At 36.6% G+C, this 23141-nt stretch overlaps 1 protein-coding gene and 1 long non-coding RNA gene across 3 annotated transcripts in view; both read left to right on the top strand.

Moving 5' to 3' along the window:
• Window positions 1–11489, top strand: LOC132660027 (uncharacterized). The gene is made up of 2 exons (XR_009601179.1): window positions 1–233; window positions 11411–11489. It is a non-coding gene; the product is annotated as an uncharacterized LOC132660027 (long non-coding RNA).
• Window positions 11490–12030: 541 nt separating this feature from the next.
• Window positions 12031–23141, top strand: part of LOC101114747 (cell surface glycoprotein CD200 receptor 1) — a 38113-nt gene continuing 27002 nt past the window's right edge. For both annotated transcript variants that reach the window (XM_042231364.2, XM_042231366.2), the window contains exon 1: window positions 12031–12121. In XM_042231364.2, the coding sequence (XP_042087298.1) occupies window positions 12106–12121 (16 nt within the window). In that variant the 5' untranslated portion in view covers window positions 12031–12105. The remainder of the gene's footprint in view (window positions 12122–23141) is intronic.

Here is a 23141-nt window from a genome sequence, read left to right as displayed (position 1 = left end):
AGTTGTTAACCAGCCAAAAGCATATAGAACCAAGATAAAGATAAATTAAAATGGCTAGGAAAAATGATGCATCATACTGTTGAACTGAGAGTAAACAAAAGTGACCGAAAGATAGAGATCTGGACGGATTTAAGTGGATTTGTATTATAGTAAACACCGACCACCCCAAAAGCAGAAGTTTGGGAGGACTTCAGTTGAGACATAACTGATCTCCTTCATTATCACGATATCTGGTAAGTCTGATTCTACGACATTTTTAGCAAAAATTAAAGCTCTCTTTCAATAGTGATGAGGATGCTCTTGATCCATTTATAAGATGTTTTATGGTTTGCTCTAGTAGCAATGATAGATTTGTGCATTATCTAACAAACCTGCTGATTTTACTTTATTCCAATGTTGCAGTGACTAGCGAAGTCCAGAATAATACTGGGGACCCTTGAATGGAATAAAACTAAACTTCTGTATTTAGACAAATGTAGTATTTTTTCTCCTTTTTTTTTGGTTTGTATTTTTATTGAGTCAATTGAATTCTTAGTTTTCGGACGTTAATATTTACTGGTGTGTAGCTTTTCCTGCTTTGATATTTCTAGCCCCAAGGCTAAAAAGGAAACCTTAAATATCTATTTGGGGTTTTGCAGTTTTTAAATAGAGGTAAGAAAATTGTAGGTACAATTTTCAGAAAATGAGGTTCAGGGACTATGAGAACATATAAATGATAAATAATTAATTTTTATTTATCTTTCAACTTCCGACCAGAATTCTTTGTACAAATGGAATCTTACTCATAAGTGCAAACATGCAGAATAAATGAGTGAAGTGATGCTGATTAGAGCATACTTGGGCAGTCAGAAACAAACCTTTGAATCCCACTTTTTTCTTGCAATGATCCCAATGATATTTCACAATATTCTGAGAAACACTGGCTGCCATGCTTCCATATTACATCTAGTCAAGGGAGAAAAGAATCTGTTCTTTGGAGAAAGAAAGAAAGCAATCTACGGCCAGGGAAAGCAGAAAGAAATTGGGAGTGGGGAGGAACATTTTGGATGAACTCAAAAGTCAGTAGCAGATTCTGACTCATGTAAAGAGATAGAGAAATATTTAGGTGTGGCAGGAAATAAATGGCTAAAAACAAGGTAACTGTGCTGCTGTTCTAAGTTGTTTCAGTTGTGTCCAACTTTTAGTGACCCGTTGAACTGTAGCCTGCCAGGCTTCTATATCCAAGAGATTCTCCAAGCAAAAATAATGGAGTGGGTTGCCATGCCCTCCTCCAGGGGATCTTGCTGATCCAGGGATTGAACCTGAGTCTCTTATGTTCTCTGCATTGCAGGCAGATTCTTTATCTCTGAGTCACCAGAAGGAAAGTTTAATTAAAACCTGTTAATGTAATTGACTCTATTACCTGTCCAAAGGAAGAAAATCATAACATTGCCTTATGTATTTGATAACATTAAACATTCACTAATTATAAAAAAGTGTGCACGTTTTAGGATTTATTTTTTTAAGGGTAGTTTTATGTTAACAGCAATTAAGAGGAAGGTACAGAGATTTCCCAAATATCACCTAACTCTTCACTCGCATAGCCTCTCCCCCAATATCAACATGCCTCACCAGAGCATTATGTTAATTTCAACTGATGAACTTAGATCGACGCATATCTATCACCTGAAGTCCACAGTCTACATAAAGTTCACTCTTGGGGTTGTACTGTCCATGGATTTGATCAATATGGTAATGTCATATACTTATCATTATAGTATCATACAAAGATTCAGTGCCCTAAAAATCTTCTGTGTTTTGCCTATTTCTCTCTCTCTTCCCCTCTGAATCCTGCTAATCGCTGATTTACTTAATGTCTCCACAGTTTCACCTTTAAATAAAACCATGTAGTTGAAATTGTACAGTATGTAGCCTTTTCATATTGGCTTATTTCACTTTAATATGTATTTAAGTTTCCTCAGTATTTTTTCTTGGCTTGATAACTCATTTCTTTTCAGCGCTGGATAATATTCCATTATCTGGATGTACCAATTCATTTAGACATCCACCTACTGAAAAGCACCTTGATTGTCTCAAGATGTTGGCATTTATGAATAAAGTTGCTATAAACATTCGTGTGTAGGTTTTTGTGTGGACATGAGTTGTTCAGCTCCATTGGGTAAATACCAAGGAGTACTATTGCTGGATTGTATGATAAAAGTATGTTTAGTTTTCTGAGAAACCACCAAACTATCTTCCAAAGTTGCTGTACCATTTTGGATTCTTGTCAGCAGTCAATGAGGGTCCATGTTGTTTCACATTCTGGCCAACATTCAGAATTACTAATATTCTCGACTTTGGCCATTCCTTGTATCAATGTTGTCATTCATTTCACTTATATATAAACAAATAATAATTCAACTGTATAACTGAAAACAATGTTGCTATTATTATTTTGAACACTGTTATCTATTAGATCAATTAAAAGTAAATAAAATAAGTTTTTATTTTACCTTTACTTATTTGTTCTCCAATACAGGTCTGAGTCTCTGACCTGTATTATTTCCTCTCTCTGAAGAACTTTTGACATTTTCGTATGGCAGAGCTACTGGCAATAACTTTCTCCAATTTTTATTTATATGGGAAAGTCTTTATTTATTCTTTAATTTTGAAGGATAACTTCATAAGGTACAGAATTCTAGGTGGGAGGGGTCTTTCTCTATCAATGTTTAAAATATTTTCACTCCACTCTCTTTTGTTTGCACAGTTTCTGAGGAGAATACAGATGTAATTCTCATCTATGTTTCTCTGTAAGTAAGATGCTTTGTTTCTCTGGCTCTCTTCAGGATGTTTTTCTTCATTTTTTATTTCATTTGAATATGATATGCCTGAACCTGATTGATATGCCCACTAGTAGTTGTTTGTTTGACATTTATCCTGCTTGGTGTTCTCCAAGTCTCCTTGAACTTTGGTTTGGTTTTGACATGAATTTGGGGGAAATTTCCAGTCATTATTGTTTCAAATATTTCTTCTTATCTCTTTTCTTTTCCTTTTTTTTCTTTTTCTTTCCTTCTGTGTTTCCATTAATGTGTTGCAACTTTTGTATTTGTCCCACAGTCCTTAGACACTCTATTTTTTAAAATCTTTTTTCTCTTTGCTATTCAATTTTTGAAAGTTCTACTGATATGTCCTCTAAATCAGAGATTCTTTCCCCAGCATTAATTATTAATAACTCTTCATAAGCTCATTAAGGGTGTTTCTCATTTCTGTTCCAGTTTTTTGATCCCTAGTGTTTCTTTATGGTCTTTTCTTAGAGTTTCTATCTGTCTGTTTATGTTGCTCATTTGCCCTTGTATGTTGTCTGCTTATCCATTAAAGCCCTTAGCATATTAATCATGTTGTTCAGTCTTGTCTGACTCTTTGCCACCCCATGGACTGCAGCATATTAGGCTTCCCTGTTCTTCACCATCTCCTGGAGTTTGCTCAAACTTATGTCCATTGAGTTGGTGATTCCATCCAACCATCTTCTCCTCTGTCATCCCTTTCTCTTGCCTTCAATCTTTCCCAAAATCAGGATCTTTTCCAATGAATCGGCTCTTCACGTCAGGTGGCCAAAGTATTGGAGCTTCTGTATCAGTCCTTCCAATGAATATTCAGAGTTGATTTCTTTTAGGATTGACTGGTTGGATCTCCTTGCAGCCCAAGGGACTCTCAAGAGTCTTCTCCAGCACCACAGTTTGAAGGCATCAGTTCTTTGGTGCTCAGCCTTTTTTATTGTTCAGCTCTCACATCTATACATGACTATTGGAAAAGCCATAGCTTTGACTATAGGGACCTTTGTTGACAAAGTAATGTTTCTGCTGTTTAATGCTGCTGTCTAGCTTTGTCATAGCTTTTCTTCCAAGGAGTAAGTGTCTTTTAATTTCATGTCTGCAAGCACTGTCCACAGTGATTTTAGAGCCCAAGAAAATAAAGTCTGTCACAGTTTCCATTGTTTCCCCATCTATTTGCCATGAAGTGATGGGACCAGATGCCATGATCTTAGTTTTGTGAATGTTGATTTTTTAAAGCCAGCTTTTTCACTCCCTTCTTTCACCTTCATCAGGATGCTCTTTAATTCCTCTTCACTTTCATTAGGGTGGTGTCATCTGCATATCTGAGGTTATTGATATTTCTCCCTGAAATCTTGATTACAAATTGTGCTTTATCCAGCCCAGCATTTCCCACGATGCATGAGTTAAATAAGCAGGGTGACAATATACAGCCTTGATGTACTCCTTTCCCAATTTTGAACCAGTCCGTTGTTTCATGTCTGGTTCTAACTGTTGCTTCTTGACCTGCATACAGGTTTCTCGGGAGGCAGGTAAGGTGGTGTGGTATTTCCATCTCTTTAAGAATTTTCCAGTTTGTTGTGATCCACACAGCCAAAGGCTTTAGCATAGTCAATAAAGTAGAAGTAGATGTTTTTCTGGAATTCCCTTGCTTTTTCTAATAATTGTTTGAATTCCAAGTCTGATAATTCCAATATGTCTGCCATGTCTGGTTCTGATAATTGCTCTGTCTCTTCAAACTGTGTTGAAGAGTATGTCATGTAACTTTTTCTTGATACCCAGATGTGATGTACTGGTAAAAAGAACTGCTGTAAATAGACCTTCAGTAATGTGGTGAGAAAATGGAGTAGGAGGAAGCATTTTAGAGGCCTACAATTAGGTGTCTGTCTTTTAGTGAGCCAATGCCTCTGAACTGTGAGCTTTACAAATGCTTCTCAGTTTTTGTTCCCACAACTCAGATTGACCAGGATGAATGAAGTAGACTATTTCCTTTCTCAAATAAGTTAGGCTCTGATTAAACCCCAGCAGGGAAGGCTTTGGTTAAATGGTTTCTTTTGAAATCAGACTTTGTTAAGAAGGACAGTGTGCCCTCATGCATTTTAAAATAGTTTCTTTCCCCCTCTCCCAGCCAGCAGCAGGACAGGATTTTCCCCAGTATATATTGTGAGAATCTGGTTGATTTCCTGAAGGTAAAACTCACAAAAAATGTGAAGGTCCCTCTATGTGTCCCTGTTGAGTTTTTAACTCAGATTTGCCCAGGTTGAGCCTCCAGAAGCTCAGTTACAGTTCTGGTTTTCCTATTCTGTCATGGGTTCCCTTGAAGTTTCTGAGTTTCTGCTTTGGTAAGTATCTCCCTGTTGGTATCTCCAATTAAGAGAGTAGTTTGCCATGTATTCTTATTTTACTTATGGATATAAACACCATTGTTGATTTTTCATTTTGTTCAGATTTTGGCTTGTCATTAGGATGCAGTGATGGCCTCCAAGCTCATTACATTGGAAGAAGTTAAAAACTGAATAGTTTTTAAATATTTGCCCATTGATTTGTTGATAAGGTTTCATTCTTTATTTGTGACTTTTCTTCTATTATATAAACCTCAATTTTATAATTACAGCCAGTAGAAAATTAGGATCATTTACTATCCTACAATTTACCTTTAAGCTGATTTGATAAAAATATAGATATTTCACAGATATTACATAAAAATATTCTATCAGTCATTATCATAAATGTCAAGATGACTTATTTCTTGAAAAGAAATATTTTTCCAGGTTTCTTGTTTTTGCCCCTTCCTTGAGAGTGATATTTATTAACTAAATGAGGAAAACAAAAACAAACCACTGAGATGATGAGAATCAATAGGATCCAGAGCATAAATGAAGGAACTGGATTTTGGTAGTGATGGCAAATTTAAAACCATTTAAATAACTATAACTGAATAACTATACTACAGCCATCCACAGTGGAGCTGGATGGCCACTGTGGATCTGCTTTTGGACACATTGCTGCATCATTGAGAATTTGAACTTTTCTGAACTGGATCAAGCTCAAGGGCACCACCAGCTATTTTCCAAACAATAGCTGCTAGTAACTGCTAGCGGCATCCTTGTTGTTTCAAAGTTCCCCACTCTCTTCACAACCATGTAATCTTTTCGAACACCAACCGATCCTTGTTTAACAAATACACCTTGCTTAACAAATGCCCTTACTTCTGAGGCAGCTTCAATCCTAATTCATGATAAACAATTCATGTAACTTGCATTTATAAGCTTTTCCCATTTTGTAGTCCAGTGGAATACAGTCCAAATGTTTTTGGATCTGTCTGTCCTTTGCAGCAGTCCCGGCAAGCCCCAAATAAGCACCTCTTTATTTCAATCAAGTTTTCATTTCTGAAATTTTGGTTACCATTGCAAAATCTAATCTTCCATTTTAATATGGAGAAGAAAGATGAGATGGTATAGATGTAAGTCATTCTTGGATTGAGTGGGAAGATTGGGGTGTTCTTTCTCAAAGGGTGTGAAGCAAAGTCATAAGTTGAAAGTTAGTCAAGGAAGAAGGGAGAGCAAGATGAAGAACAAGGATAGTGAAATTACCACTATCTAGACTGGGAGAGCGCAATACTACACAAATATTGTATGACTGCACTCTTTACTCCCTGGGGATCACTATTTAAAATAGACTGACAGATATGAAAGAAAGTATTTTTTTCAAAAGTAGAAATACCAGTGCAAATTTCTCTTTATTTCAGAATGTATAAAATCAAGAGCAAGAGACCGAGATGAGTCACACAATTAACAATAGATTGCCTTCAAAAGAAAACAAAAGTGTGAGGGTCCTTGATACTCATATATTTTTCCCCCTGATCTTTCTAAATTTATTGACACTTGCTTTATTGTCCAGAACACAGTCAACCTTGGTAAATGCATCAAGAGCTCTTGAAGAGAATGTGTATTCTGTACATTGGGTGTACTATTCCATAAATATTTTATATCAAGGTAATTGATACTGTTCATATATTTTGTCTTTAAGATATTTTATTCTAATTGTCCTATTAATTTCTGGGAGAAAGATGTCAAAATCTCCAACTATGACTATGCAATAGTCTATTTCTCCCTTAAATTTTGTCAGTTTTGCTTCATGTATTTTGAAGCTCTGTTATTTGATATATATACATTTTTATATATAACAAATATATATTATATAATTTTGTCTTTCTGATGAACTAATCTACATAATTTTAAAAAATTTCCTTTATCTCTGGTAATAGTCTTTATCTTGAAGACTTTATTTTTATTAACATAGGTTCTCCAGCTTTTTTGTCCTGTTTGCATAGTTCATATTTTTCCAACCTTTACTTTCAACTTATCTGTATCTTTATTTTAAAGTCGATTTTTGTAGACCTCATATAATTGGAATTTGCTTTTTTATCCTTTCTGATAATCTCTGCTTTTGTCTAAATATAGAGTATAGTTGTTAATATGATAAAATTTATACCCATCATTTTGCTATTTGTTTTCTCTTTGTGAAGTTGCTCAGTCGTGTCCGACTCTTTGTGACCCCATGGACTGTAGCCTATCAGGCTGCTCTGTCCATGGGATTTTCAAGGCAAGACTACTGGAATGGGTTGCCATTTCTTTCTCCAGGGGACCTTCTCAACCCAGGGATCGAACCCCAGTCTCCCACATTGCAGGCAGACGCTTTAACCTCTGCACCACCAGTGGCTTCCCTGGTAAAGCGTCTGCCTGCAATGTGGGAGACTGGTGGGTTACAGTCCACGGGTCACAAAGAGTCGGACACGACTGAGCGACTTCACTTTCACTTTTTCTCTTTGTCCCCTCTGTTTATTGCTCCTTTGTTTCTTCTTTCCTGCCTTCGAGTTAACTAATATTTTTAAGAACACCATTTTAACTAATCTATTGACTTTTTTTTTTTGCCCATACTACTTTGCATTAACTGTTTTCAGTATTTGATTTAAAGATAAATTCCCCTTTCATCTCCCTACAACACCTCCTCTAGGAAACTTCAAGTATACTGCTGTTTCATATGTTTGCCTATTCTGGAAACTGTATCTGTATGAAATCACATATGTGGTCTTTTGTGATTGGCTTATCAAAACACTTTCAAAGTTCTTCTATGCTATAGTGTGTATCACTACGTCACTTTTTATTGCCTGACAATATTCCATTAAGAGTATACCACATTTTACTTGGACATTTAGATTGTCTCCACTTTTGGGCTATTATGAACAACTCTCCTACAAATGTTTGGGTACAAACTTCTGTGGATGTATATTTTCAATTCTTCTAGAGATAGAGCTTAAAGTAGAATTGCTGGGTCATATGGTAACTCTACATTTTTTGAAGAACTTACAAATTATTTTCCAAAGTGACTGAACAACTTAAATTTTTCACCAAAGATTTGTTAAAGACTCAATTTCTTCACATCCTCACTAATACTTGTTATTTTCTATCTCTCTCACTATAGCTACCTGTGTGGGGATGAAACGACATCTTATTGTGGTTTTTACTTGTATTTCTTTAAAGACTAACAATATCAAGGATCTTTTCATGTGTTAATGTGATGAGGTGATGTTTTTATATCTCCTCTGGAGAACTATCTATTCAAATAGTTTTTTTATTTTGCTCAATTTTAAATTGGATTATTTACTTTTTATATGATTTATTCATAAAAGCCCTTTAGGGGCTTCCCTGATGCCTAAATGGTAAAGACTCTGCCTGCAATGCAGGAAACGAAGGAGACTCAAGTTCGATCCATGGGTTGGGAAGATCCCCTGGAGGAGGAATTTTTCCCAATTTTCCATTGGGAAATCCATAGACAGAAGAGCCTGTCAGGCTGCAGTCCATGGAGTCACAACAGTTGGCCACGACTGAGCATGCACGGATTTTTGTATGTCAGATATAAATCACTTATTAAGTACATGGTTTACAAATGTTTTCACCCATTTAGTGGGTTGTCTTTTCACTTTCTCAATAGTGTTATTTAAGTACAAGACTTCTTTGTTCTGATATACAATTTATCTACTTTTCCCTTTGCCACTTATGCTTTTCTGCATCATATCTAAGAAAACTTTACCTAATCCAAATATTTACTCCTATTTTTTTCTTCTATGAGTTTTATACATTTAACTCTTACATCTAGGTCTGAGTAATATTGAGTTAACTTTTTTATTCTTTTGCATGTAGCTATCCAATTGCTCCAGCACCATTTGTTAAAAAGACTGTTTTCCCCCATTGAATGATCTTGACCCTTTGTTGAAAATCAGTTGACCAGAGATAATTGGTTTATGTCTAGATTTTAAATTTTATTTCATTGCTTTATATGTCTATCCTTATGTCAGTATCATAGAGTCCTAATAAATATAGCAGATTTTAAAATAAGTAAATGTGAGTCCTCCAACTTTGTCATTTTAAAAGATTATTTTGACTATTCAGGATCTTTTGCATTTTCATATGAGTTGATTCTAAACTCACATGAAATTTGAGTAGTCAGTTTTTGCAAACAAACTCAGTTGAGATTTTGATAGAAATTGTATCTAATTTGTAGATTAGTTTGAGGGGTGTTGGCATCTTAACAATATTGAATCTCCTGATTCTTGAATATGAATGTCTTTCATTTATTTAAGTCTTACTTAATTTCTTTCAACAGCATTTTGTATTTTCAGAATGAAAGTTTTACACTTCTCTTCTAAAATTTTTTCCAGTGTATTTTATTCTTTTTGATACTATGGTAAATGGAATTGTTTTTTAAATTTAAACTTTTTATTGAAAGTATATGAAAATATGATTTTTAGGCATTAATCTTATATTCTGCAAACTTTTTGAAATTATTAGTTGAAATGTTTTTTTAATGGATTCCTTAGTATTTTCTATGTACATGATTATGTCATCTTCAAATAGAAATAGTTTTACTTCTTTCTTTGGTGTGTGTGTGTTAAGTTGCTTCAGTCATGTCCGACTCTTTGTGACCTCATGGACTGTAGCCCCCTAGGCTCCTCTGTCCTTGGGATTTTCCAGGCAAGAGGACTGGAGTGGATTAGCATGCCCTCCTCCAGAGGATTTTCCTGACCCAGGAGTCAAAACCTTGTCTCATGTCTCCTGCATTGGCAGGCAGGTTCTTTACCACTAGCGCCACGTGGGAAGCCAGCATTTTTCTTTACAATTACTATTATGCTTTTATTTTTTTCTTGTCTAATTGCCTGTATGGAAATTCCAAAATAATATTGAATAGAAGCGGCAAGAGAGGACATTCTTGTCTTGTTCCTAATTTTAAGAAGAAAGCATCTAGCCTTTGATAATTAAGACTGGTTTAGAAATGGTTTTTTTTATAATGTCTCTTATCAGATTGATGTGTTCACTTCTATCCATAGTTTGTTGAGAGTTTTTATTTTGAAAGTGTGTTGTCAAAGACTTTTGCTGCATCAGTTGAAATGATTATATGGTGTGGTTTTGTCTTTTATTGTACTGATGTGTTATAATACATTAGTTGATTTTCATCTGTTGATCTGTCCTTATATTCCTGAGTAAATCCCACTTGGTTATGGTATATAATACTTTTAATATGCTACTGGATTCTAATATACATGTCTTAATCTTCTTTATATTGACCCACCAGCTGTTGAAGTTCTATTTTTTTTAATCTGTTCTTTATGTTATTGGTTGGAGGACTTTCATTTGTCTAACTTTAAGTTGGGTGGTTTTTTTCCCATTTTTATTCTGATGAAATTAATCCATCCACTGAATTTTACTTTCTGATTTGGTATTTTTAAAAATTCCATTTGTTTATAAATAGTGTTTTATATCTGTGATATCTTGATGTCTTATTTAATACTGTCAAATGTTTCTTTTGGTACTTCAACGGAATTAAGATGAATGGATGGATGACTGTATAGAGATGTGATACACACACATATTTATACAATGGACTATTTTACTATTGCTATTACTGAGGCATAAAAAATAAAATCTTGCCACTAGCAACAATATAGACGGACCTAGAGGATGTTATGCTAAGTGAAATAAGTCAGAGAAAGAAAAATATATCATTCTAGATATTTTTAATGAAAGTACCATATGTTTTCATTACTTAACATTTGTCTGAAGTGTTTAGTTTTTGTGTTAATGATTGATTCTCTCTCATCAAAACTTAGGCAGAGACAAAGCTTCATTTATTATTTCATTTCTATCCTGAGGAGTGTGAATTATAAGATAAATCTGACAGTCTCTATGACTGAAAGATTATATTTAGAACACTGTCTTTGTCTTTTAATTCAGATTCTCTTTTCTCATCAGTTTGTTTCCTAGATATCAAATCTTCTGAATTAATTTTCATGACACTTAAAAAATCATCATACATATAATATATGTTTTTTTCTAATGATACAAGAAGAAGTTGGTTAATCATAGGACGGATTTAATATTATACTTTATATATATTTCATGAATGTTACTTCTTATGTAAGTCTAATATTTCTGGAAAAAGACCACCTGCAAAGTAAATTTCAAATAATATGCTGTGAATAAATTTTAAGACATGAAATATTTATAAAGCTTTTCTCTTATGATTGTGTTTGTGTGTTCCAGTTAAAACTTCACTATCAGTACTGGTAGATACAAAAGCTGAAAAAAAAAAAAACCAAAACAACACGAAAGCTGTGCTCACTTGCCCTCCTGTGCAGTGGCCAAGTGTGTTGGTAACATGGGAAATAGTCCTCAGAGACAAGCAGCTCTGCTTCAGAGCCTACAGACGTGATACAAATCAGACCACAGGAGGAAACTGCACTGACAAGAGAATAACCTGGGCCTCTGGACCTGACGAGAATCCTGCCCTTCAGATTGGCCCAGTGGCCATCACTCATGATGGGAATTACACGTGCCAAATAGCAACAAGTAATGGGAATTTCCAGCATGAATATCACCTCCAAGTGTTAGGTAAGGAACATCATATATTGAGGTGTTTCAGATAAACAGATTTTGGACTGAAACAAGTCTCTGTCTAAATTCCATGTCGCATGTGTTAAGACTGAAGCATTTCCCCTACAATTCTGCAGGGGCCCCTGAGGTGTTCCTGGTTCTAATTGAAAAGGGAACTGCAGTGTGCAAGGAAGTTTCAGAGAAGCTTCCTGCACAGACCTCCCGGACCCCAGAGGGAGACTGTGTCACTGAGCAAGAACCTTACTGGGGCAAAGGCACAGCGACCGTTCAGAGTACATGCCCTGGCAGGGCTGCTTCCTGTGTCCTGCTTTGTCTCCCACTTGACTGGCAGCAAGAGTCTGTCCATGGAATTGGATCAAGGCAAGTACCTATTTCTTTATAGTAGTGAACTTGATGCTCAATATTTTCTTTCACAGAAGATTGTGAATAACCAAGCAGAAAATAAGAAAGCTTACGCTCCTAATTTGAAGATACTCTTTAACATGTAATTGGACAATGTATTAGTATGCTAGAGAAATTGTCTTCCTTTATCAGATTGAGTACTGACTTTGTACTAGGCACCATATTAAGTACATATATTAGTTTACTTAACACTGTTGTTGTTGTTCAGTCACTAAAGCATGTCCCACTCTTTGTACACCCCATGGATTGCAGCATGCTCCTCTGTCCTTCACTATCTCCCAGAATTTGCTCAAACTCATGTGCACTGAGTTGGCGGTGCTATCTAACCATCTCATCCTCTGCCACACTTTTCTCCTTTTGCCTTCAGTCTTTCCCAGCATCAGGGTCTTTTCCAATGAGTCAGCTCTTTGCATCAGGTGGCCAAAATATTGAACTTCAGCCTCAGTCCTTCCAATGAATATTCAGGGTTGATTTTGTTTAGAATTGACTGGTTTGACCTCTTTGCTGTCCAAGGGAATCTCAAGAGTCTTCTCCAGCACCATGATTTGAAAGCATCAGTTCTTCAGCACTTAGCTTTCTTTAGGGATCCAGCTTTCACATCCATACATGACTAATGGAAAAAAAAAGAAAAAACATAGCATTGATTATATGGACCTCTGTTAGCAAAGTGATGTCTCTGCTCTTTAATATGCTGTCTAGGTTTGTGATAGCTTTCCTTCCAAGAAGCAAACATCTTTTAATTTCATGGCTGCAGTCAACTTATGCAGTGATTTTGGAGCCTAAGAAAATAAAATATGTCACAGCTTCCATGTTTTCCTTCTACTTGCTATAAAGTGATGGGACTTGATGCCGTGATCTTTTTTTTTTTTAATTTTTGTTGAGTTTCAAGCCAGCTTTTTCACTTTCCTTTTTCACCCTCATCAGGAGGCAGAAGAGATTAAATAGAAGTAACAGGAATACACAGAACTATGCAAAAAAGGTCTTATGATCCAGATGACCGAGATTGTCAGGTCATTCACCTAGAGCCAAACATCCTGGAGTGTGGAGTCAAGCAGGCCTTAGGAAGCATCACTACTAACAAAGCTATAGAAGGTGATGGAATTCCAGCTGAGCTCTTTCAAATCCTAAAAGATGATGCTGTTAAAGTGCTGCACTCAGTATGTCAGCAAATTTGGAAAACTCAGTAGTGGTCACAGACTGGAAAATTTCAGTTTTCATTCCAATCCCAAAGAAGATCAATGCCAAAGAATGTTCAGACTACCACAGTATTGGACTCATTGCACATGCTAGCAAGGTTATGCTCAAAATCTTTCAGGCTAGGCTTCAGCAGTACATGAGCCAAAAACTTCCACATGTACAAGCTGGTTTCAAAGAGATCAAATTGCCAACATTCATGGGATCATGCAGGAAGCAAGGGAGTTCCAGAAAAAACCATCTACTTATGCTTCACTGACTATGCTAAAGCCTTTGACTGTGTGGATGACAACAAACTGTGGAAAATTCTTTAGAAAGACATGGGAATACCAGACCCCTTTACCTGCCTGCTGAGAAACATGTATGCAGGTCATGAAGCAGTAGTAGAACCAGACATGAAACAACTGACAGGTTCAAAACTGAGAAAGGAGTATGTCAAGGCTATATATTGTCACCCTGATTATTCAACTTATATGCAGAGTGAAAGTGAAACTATTAGCTACTCAGTTGTGTTGACCTTTGTGACTCAATGGACTGTAGCCCACTAGACTCCTCTGTCCATGGAATTCTCCAGGCAAGAAGACGGGATTGGGTAGCCATTCTCTTCTTCAGGGGACCTTCCCAACCCAGGGATCAAGCCTGGGTCTCTTGCATTGCAGGCGTATTCTTTACTGTCTGAGCCACCAGGGAAGCCCCTGGATGCAGAGTACATCAAGTGAAATGCTGGGCTGGATGAATCCAAACTTGGAATCATGGTTGCCACGAGAAATATCAACAACCTCAGACAGGCAGATGAAACCACTCTAATTAATACATTAACTCCTTTCTAATACATTCTCTAAATATTTTTTATTCTGGCAGCCATAAAAATATCATTTGCTATTATTTGCTATTTTATTGTTGATAAAGTATCAATACTTTTATATAATTTAATAATATTTATTCAGTAGATAGTCAAGGACAAAAGTCCATGCCTTCACATTGTTCTAGGAAATATTATCTATTGATTAGCAGTAATGTCTTTGGCAACATATGGCTTCTCATTTACCAACTGTGTGACTTTGTACAGTACTTCTCTGTCTCATGATTTTTTTAATTGATGCATAACACTTTATTAGCTTCAGGTGTACAATGTATTTGATGCTTATATATATTGTGAATTGATCACCAAAATAGATCTAGTTAATGTCTCATCATTTCTTCATCTGTTAAGCAGAATGAAAATACCCACCTCACAGAGTTACTGTGTTAATTAAATAAAATAGTATATGTACTTAATATGGTGCCTAGAACAAAGTCAATACTCAGTAAATATTGGCTATTGTATTTATTATATTGACAAGTATTAGTTCTTATATTAATCATACCAGTATATATTAGCTATTATAGTTGTTATTTATCATATTATCAAAATAATCATCTATTAATTATTCATCATAACATCTTTCATATTTGTCTTTTTGCAATAGCTTTAGTGAAATCTTATTTATATACCATACAATTTGCCCATTTAAAGTGCATTATTCAATCATATTTGAATATAGCTGTACAACCATCACCAATCAATTTTAGAACATATTCAACACTCCTAAATGAAACCCTCTACCCTTTCATTATCAATGCCTAATTCTAACATCCCTCTAGTTTTAGTTAATCATTAATCTATTTTCTGTCATGATTTTCCTATTTGGACAATTTCATATAAATGGGGCCATATAATATGTGGCCTTTATGTCTAGCTTCTTTTACTTAACATAATTTTTTCAAGAATTACCCATGTTGTAGCATGTAGCAGTACATTCACTTCTAATCTTTGTTTTCCAGTGTCCATCTTCCACCAACTCTAGGCTCTAATTTTATACTTCCTGTCTCTAGACCCATGCATTTATCTCCAGTCCCACCTGACCTTCTCTTATGTAGACCAAACATCCAACTTATACTCTATTTTCCTCTTTCATGTCTTCAGAAGCTTTGCTTCATTTATTATCCTTTTGTTTAGTTTTTTCTGCTTCACAAATCCTTTCCCTAAGATTGATCATATAAACATGTCTATTTTCCTCCTATTTTTAAAACTAGATGCTATGACTTCCTCAAACTTTAGCTCTTGCCTTTTACTCATAACCAAGATTTGAAAAAGAGGATTCTAACTAGGGATTAATTTCCAAAATGTACAAATAGCTCATACAGCTCAATATGAAAAAAAAATACAATAAAAAAGTGTGCAGAAAACCTAAATTCTTCTTTGGACCTACTTCTCCAAAGAAGGGGGCTTCCCAGCTGACACTAGTGGTAAAGAACCTTCCTGCCAGTGCAGTAGACATAAGAGGTATTGGTTCAATCCCTGAGTCGCGAAGATCTCCTGGAAAAGAAAATGGCAATCCACTCCAGTATTCTTGCCTGGAGAATTCCATGGACAGAGGAGGTCTATGCAACCTCCATAGGGTCACAAAGAGTCAGACATGACTGAAGCACCTTAGCATGCAAGCACTCCAAAGAAGATGTACAGATGGCCAATAAGCACATGAAAAGGCACTCATCAGTGCTAATCATCAGGAAATGCAAATAAAAACTACAGTGAGGAATCACCTCACAACAGTTAGAATGGCTATCATCAAAAACATATACAAACAATCAATGCTGGAGAGGGTATGAAGAAAAGGTATGAAAGAAAGGGTATGAAAAACCCTCCTACTCTGTTGGTGGGAATGTAAATTGATATAGCCACTGTCCCAAACAGTATGGAGTTTCCTTGACAAACAAAAAACACACCTGCCATATGGTCTAGCAATCCCACTCTTGGGCATATATGCAGAGAAAAACATAATTCAAAATGATACATGCACTCCAGCGTTCATTGCAGCACTGTTTATAACAGCCAAGATATTGAAGAAACCTAAATGTCCATCAACAGATGAATGGATAAAGAAGATGTGGTATGGGGTCTTCCTTGGCAGTCTAGTGGTTAAGACACAATGCTTCCACATCAGGGGGCATGGATTCAATCCCTGGTTGGGGAACCAAAATCCTGCATACTGTGCAGCATGGCAAAAAAAAAAAAAAAAAAAAAAAGAAAAATTGTTACATATATACAATGGAATATTACCCAGCAATGAAAAAGAATGAAATAATGCTATTTGCTACAATGTGGATGGATCTGGAGATTATCATACTAAGTGAAGCAAATCACACAGAGAAAGAAATGTCAAATGATATAGCTTATATGCAGAATATAAAAAATGATACAAATGAACTTATTTAGTAAAAAGAAACAGGCTCACAGACTAGAGGATGAATTTATGGTTACCACAGGTGGGAAAGGTCAGGGATGGGGTGGATTGTGAGTTTTGGATTGATATGTACCACTGCCAAATTTAAAATAAAATGCCTTTCCAAGAAAAAAAAAGAAAGTGGTATGCAAGTTTATGAATCCATGTTGTAATTCAGCCACTCACAGTGTAAAGTTTGATTTTTCAGAATCTTAGTCCTGCTGCTACAGAAGATAAGACTTTTTTATTTTCAGAGCAGGTATAGGAACTTTCTGGTCAGAACTTGAGCTAGTAATTTGAAGCCCTAGACTAGAGATCTCTTTACGAAAATTAGAGATACTAAGGGAACATTTCATGAAAAGATGGGATCAATAAAGGACAGAAATAGAAGGGACCTAACAGAAGCAGAAGATATTAAGAAGAGGTGACAAGAATATACAAAAGAACTGTACAAAAAAGATCTTCACGACCCAGATAATCATGATGGTGTGATCACTCACCTAGAGCCAGACATCCTGGAATGTGAAGTCAGGTGGGCCTTAGGAAGCATCACTAAGAACAAAGCTAGTGAAGGCGATGGAATTCCAGTTGAGCTATTTCAAATCCTAAAAGATGATGCCATGGAAGTGCTGCCTCAATATTCAAGCAAATTTGGAAAACTCAGCAGTGGCCACAGGACTGGAAAAGGTCAGTTTTCATTCCAATCCCAAAGAAAGGCAATGCCAAAGAATGCTCAAACTACCACACAATTGCACTCATCTCACATCCTAGTAAAGTAATGCTGAAAATTCTCCAAGCCAGGCTTCAGCAATACATGAACCGTGAACTTCCAGATGTTCAAGCTGGTTTTAGAAAAGGCAGAGGAACCAGAAATCAAATTGCCAACATCCACTGGATCATCAAAAAAGCAGGAGAGTTCCAGAAAAACATCTATTTCTGCTTTGTTGACTATGCCAAAGCCTTTGACTGTGTGGATCACAATAAACAGTGGAAAATTCTGAAAGAGATGAGAATACCCGAACACCTGACCTGCCTCTTGAGAAATCTGTATGCAGGTTAGGAAGCAACAGTTAGAACTGGACCTGGAACAACAGACTGGTTCCAAATAGGAAAAGGAATATGTCAAAGCTGTATATTATCATCCTGCTTATTTAACTTAAATGCAGAGTACATCATGACAAATGCTGGGCTGGAGGAAGCACAAGCTGGAATCAAGATTGCCAGGAGAAATATCAATAACCTCAGATATGCAGATGACACCACCTTTATGGCAGAAAGTGAAGAAGAACTAAAAAGCCTCTTGATGAAAGTGAAAGAGGAGAGTGAAAAAGTTGGCTTAAAGCTCAACATTCAGAAAACAAAGATCATGGCATCTGGTCCCATCACTTCATGGCAACTAGATGGGGAAACAGTGGAAACAGTGGCTGACTTTATTTTTCTGGGCTCCAAAATCACTGCAGATGGTGATTGCAGCCATGAAATTAAAAGATGCTTTACTCCTTGGAAAGAAAGTTATGATTAACCTAGACAGCATATTAAAAAGCAGAGACATTACTTTGCCAATAAAGGTCTGTCTAGTCAAGGCTATGGTTTTTCCAGTGGTCATGTATGAATGTGAGAGTTGGAGTATAAAGAAATCTGAGCGCCAAAGAATTGATGCTTTTGAATTGTGCACTGACATTGGAGAAGACTCTTGAGAGTCCCAGTCAGTCCATACTAAAGGAGACCAGTCCTGGGTGTTCATTGGAAGGACTGATGTTGAAGCTCAAACGCCAATACTTTGGCCACCTGATGCTAAGAGCTGACTCATTTGAAAAGACCCTGATGCTGGGCAAGATTGAGGGCAGGAGGAGGAAGGGACGACAGAGGATGAGATGGTTGGATGGCATTACTGACTCTATGAACATGAGTTAAGGTGAGCTCGGGGAGCTGTTGAGGGACAGGAAGGCCTGGTGTGCTGTGGTTCATGGGGTCGCAAAGAGACTGACATGACTGAGCGACTGAACTGAACTGAACTGAACTCATACTTTTCCCCTTTACTTTTCAGGGCAGTGAGGAGAAACCAGCCAATCTTGCTAGGCTAAAATGTTCTAAAGTGTAAATACATGGTCTCTCAGAACCTTTTAAAAGAATTTAATGAGAAGTATCCAATGGTGATACTTCGCATATCTCTATTACTAAAGGTTGTGGATTATTAGTACCCTCTTCATCACTAGAAATAGAGTCATTACAGTCTTTAAATGTAACCAGATTAGAGAGCCAATTTCAGATATCTGATATGAACAATGTAAAGCCTAATGTCTCCAAACTTAAAAGAAAATCTGGTTTCATCTGAAAAATTAAGAAAGAAGTCTCAGGACCTTTGATCATTTGTTGTAATACTTCAGTGCATGCAAAGTTTCAACCAAGACTGTAAGAAAGATGCTTTCTTCTATCAGGGAAGACATGATACTTGATATGAAATTGACATTCTATACAAACTTGCTGCCAATGGAGGTAATGAAATGGAATAACTCATATTAGCAATTAAGTTTTAAAATGAATCCACTATTATAAAAATAATCACAGGAATATATGTGAAACAAGGACAATTTTTTTTCTCTTCTAAAAACAACCATTTTAGTACACTTAAGGGGTGCGTTCCAAGTTGCGGGTTTTATCTCTGGCATGAGAAGTTGCAGAGATAATTTACTGATTTTCCTTCTCAGCGTATTCTTTGGAAGGTGGTATTTTGTTTACTTGTAGGAGAATTTTGTGTCTGGTTTTAAAGGCAGGATTCTCCATGGGCCTCCATTCTCTAAAATACCTTTATTAACCATAAAATCTCTTCCATTCTCCAGCCAGTAAGAGATCACTGAAATTCAATATACTTGAAGACTTACTTCAGTCAATTTTGAAGACACCACTAATGCATGACAAAGCTATTACAACAGAATCCTCTAGTATCAAGGCACCAATTTAGTTATATCTGATAAAAACAAGCGTGCCAAATTGTCAATACTCTCAAACAAAATGGCTAAAATGAGTATCTACTGAAACGGCAGCAACTTAACTGATAGCTCAGTTGATAATGAATCCACTTGCAATGCAGGAGACCCCAGTTCGATCCCTGGGTTGGGAAGATCCCCTGGAGAAGGGAAAGGCTACCCACTCCAGTGTTCTGACTTGGAGAATTCTATGGACTGGATATTCCATGGGGTTGCAAAGACTCAGACACGACTGAGCGACTTTCACTTTCACTTAACAGTTCTTGAATGAAAATCATGTGTTTTTATCACTAAAATTAACACTGTCTGTGGGGTATTTGAAATAGAATCTAGAGGATAGAAGAAAAGCCTTTGACTATCCTTTGAAAGCCATTAATCAAGGCTGGGTTCTCTGAATTTTCCACGGATAACAACCTATATCTTTAAAATAGGGAGCACAATGGGTGACGAATATGTGAGGAATTGACACTGAAGAAGAATTCTGTTTTGCAAGGACCACAGGATACCATATTTGTGAAACACTTTCTTCCAGAAGCACTGGGTCTCAAGGTGCACAGACCAAAATACCTACAAGAGAACGCCTTCATAAGCTCCAGTAACCTTACACTATTATGGCTGTTGTCTTCTGACGACCAGACAGCTCCCCTTTAGCTGGGAATGGGCAGGCTCACTGTAGTTTTATTATTCACTGGGATCCCATCAGATGCCCTCAATACTTGTCACACTTAGGCTAAGAAAAGAGGGAAGGAAGGAAAAGAAGGAGGGATGGAGAAAAAGAGGAAGAAAGGGAAGGAAGGAAAGAAGGAAAGAAATTATATGTCAAAAACAAAACAAGAAGTTAATTTGAGGAAGAACTTGGGGTTGTCACTGGAGATTTAGTTTACTTTTAAAAGGCAAAGAAAGCAGAAGAAAATAGAACGTGCAGTAGATGTTCATTGCTTATTTTTAACTGTGATAAATGAAAGAAATGGCATTAGGGCAAGTGAAATACTATACTTTAAATCGAGGCAGCAAATTGTGGCCCGTGGATAAAATCTAGTCATATTTTTACAAATAAATTTTTTTTTGGACAAAGCCATGCACATTTGTTCCCTTGTTATATGTGGCTTCTTTCTTGCTGCAAGAGCAGAGTTGAATACTTGCAACAGTGACCATATGGAATACAAAGGCTCAAAAGTTCACTCATTAGCCAGCCCTTTGGTAAAGCTACAAAGTAATCCCTCTGAGGTCAGCTCTCATCTCTTATCTGTTTCTGGAATAGATATTTGAGCCTAATATGAACTAAATTCAATAGTTAGAATCTCATCCTTTGTCTTACTTCCCGCCCAAAACAGTAATATTTAGCTGTCTAGAAAAGTCAAATTATTTCAGAGACTTGTTTACTGCTTATTTTTAAGAACTTTATTGAATCTATTTATTTTTCTTATGTCAACATATTTTTAAAAATTATTTTTATTCAAGTATAGTTGATACATAATATTATTTAAGTTACATGTACGCAAAATAGTTATTCAGAATTTTTAAATGTTATGCTCAAAATATTGGCTATATTCCCTATTTTACAATGTATCTTTGTAGCTTATTCTATAGATAATACTTTGCACCTCTTACTCCCCTACTCCTGTATTGCCCCTCCCCATGTTCCCTCTACCCACTAGTAACCAGCAGTTTCTTCTCTGTATCTGTGACAGGCTCTTTGTTTATTTTTTTAATGTGGTGAAAATGGATATAAAATTAGAATGGGGAGTAAAATGTGTATTTTTGTAAGCTTACGATTCACGAATGCTTATTTTCTATAATTTTATTTATTTATTAGCTGTGCTGGGTCTTCGCTGCTTGCTGCCTTTTCTCTAGTTGCTGAGAGCAGGGGCTGCTTTCTAGGAGGGTGAGCTTCTCGTTGTGGTGGCCTCTTTTGTGGCTGAGCACAGGCTCCAGGCACACAGGCGTCAGCAGTTGCGGCATGTAGGCTCAGGAGCTGTGGTTCCTGGGCTCTAGGGCACAGGAGCAATAGTTGTGGAGCACGGGCTTAGTTGCTCCGCAGCCTGTGGGGCCAGCAATTGAACCCATGCCCCCTGCATTGGCAGGTGGATTCTTTGCCAGTGAGCCACCAGGGAAGCCCCCAAATGCTTATTGAATTGTGGTCATATATAAGAAGTACTTTTTAAATCATTGTTGTTCAGAAAAATACTATAAAAATATTTAAAATACTAAATACTAAAAATACTATAAAACAGAGGGTTTTCAAAAACCAAATTTGAAGTAGATTATGACTATTTTGACTCTCAGACACTGCAAAATTCAAGAGAAGGAATGCATATAGGTCTCAAAAACTATGAAACTGAGAACTTGAACAAAGTAAAGACTGTTACCTCTCTCTCTGTACCTCCCTCTGTACCTCTGTCTCTGGATGTATGTCCAACACACATATACACATCCTGTTCTGTTTCCCTGAGGAACCCTGACAAATAGACCTATTTTAGGAAGAATGAAGCAAAAGCAAGGTGGGGGTGTAGAGGGGAGATTAATTTACTTTAAGAAATTCGTTCACATGATTGCGGAGACTTGGCAAGTTCAAAATATGCAGAGTAGGCCATAACGCTGGAAACCCTGGGTAAGAGTTGCACTTGGCGTCTGAAGGCAGACTGCTGGCAGAGCTCCCTTGCCTACAAGCTCAGTCTTTTTCTATTAAGCCTTCAACTGATTGGATGAGGCCAACCCACATTTTGGAGGGTAATTTACTTTATTCAAAGTCTACTGACTTAAAGGGATTCTTCGGTGGCTCAGATGGTAAAGAGTCTGCCTGCAATGCGGTAGACCCAGGTTTGATCCCTGGGTCAGGAAGATCCCCTGCAGAAGGAAATGGCAACCCACTCCAGTATTCCTGCCTGGAAAATCCCATGGATGGAGGAGTCTGGCAGGCTATAGTCCATGGGGTTGCAAAGATTCATACGCCACTGAATGACTTCACTTTCTTTCACTGACTTAAAAGTTAATTTCATCTAAAAATATTTTCACAGAAATATCTAGAATAGTGTTTGACCAAATTTTGGGATAACATGGCTAGCCAAGCTGACATGTAAAATTAACCATCACAGTAGGAAAAGGAAGGAAGGAAGGGGATGAACTACTCTTCTTAATTCTGGTTTCAAAATTCTTTTAGAAAATACTGTTGTGTGCAGTGCCCACCACTGGGCCAAATAATTTTAAGCAGGGCGTGGTATGTGGTAAGAGGATTATAATCAGTCCAGCTCACATGAAGTGCCCATGATGAACCAATACATTATGGCTTGGGAGGAGGTGGGGTTACTTTGTACAAAATAGTTGTCAGGTACAAAACAAGGTGTCTCATAAATGGGAAAATCATTCATTAGTACCTTATAAAGGTACTTTTCATATGTCAGCATGTTTTTCCAAGGAAAAACCTTGAATTTCTGTCTTTTAAGGATTTTCTTATGATTTTAACTACGGTTAATTGATTTTCTATCATATTGTACACAAGCTCTTATGGAGAAATAATGGTTTTTACTCCAT

Source organism: Ovis aries, chromosome 1 (assembly GCF_016772045.2).
Source record: "Ovis aries strain OAR_USU_Benz2616 breed Rambouillet chromosome 1, ARS-UI_Ramb_v3.0, whole genome shotgun sequence".
Classification (NCBI taxonomy): Eukaryota; Metazoa; Chordata; class Mammalia; order Artiodactyla; family Bovidae; genus Ovis; species Ovis aries.
The sequence above is the reverse complement of the archived record's forward strand: the minus strand, read 5'-3'. Positions and strand labels throughout refer to the sequence as shown.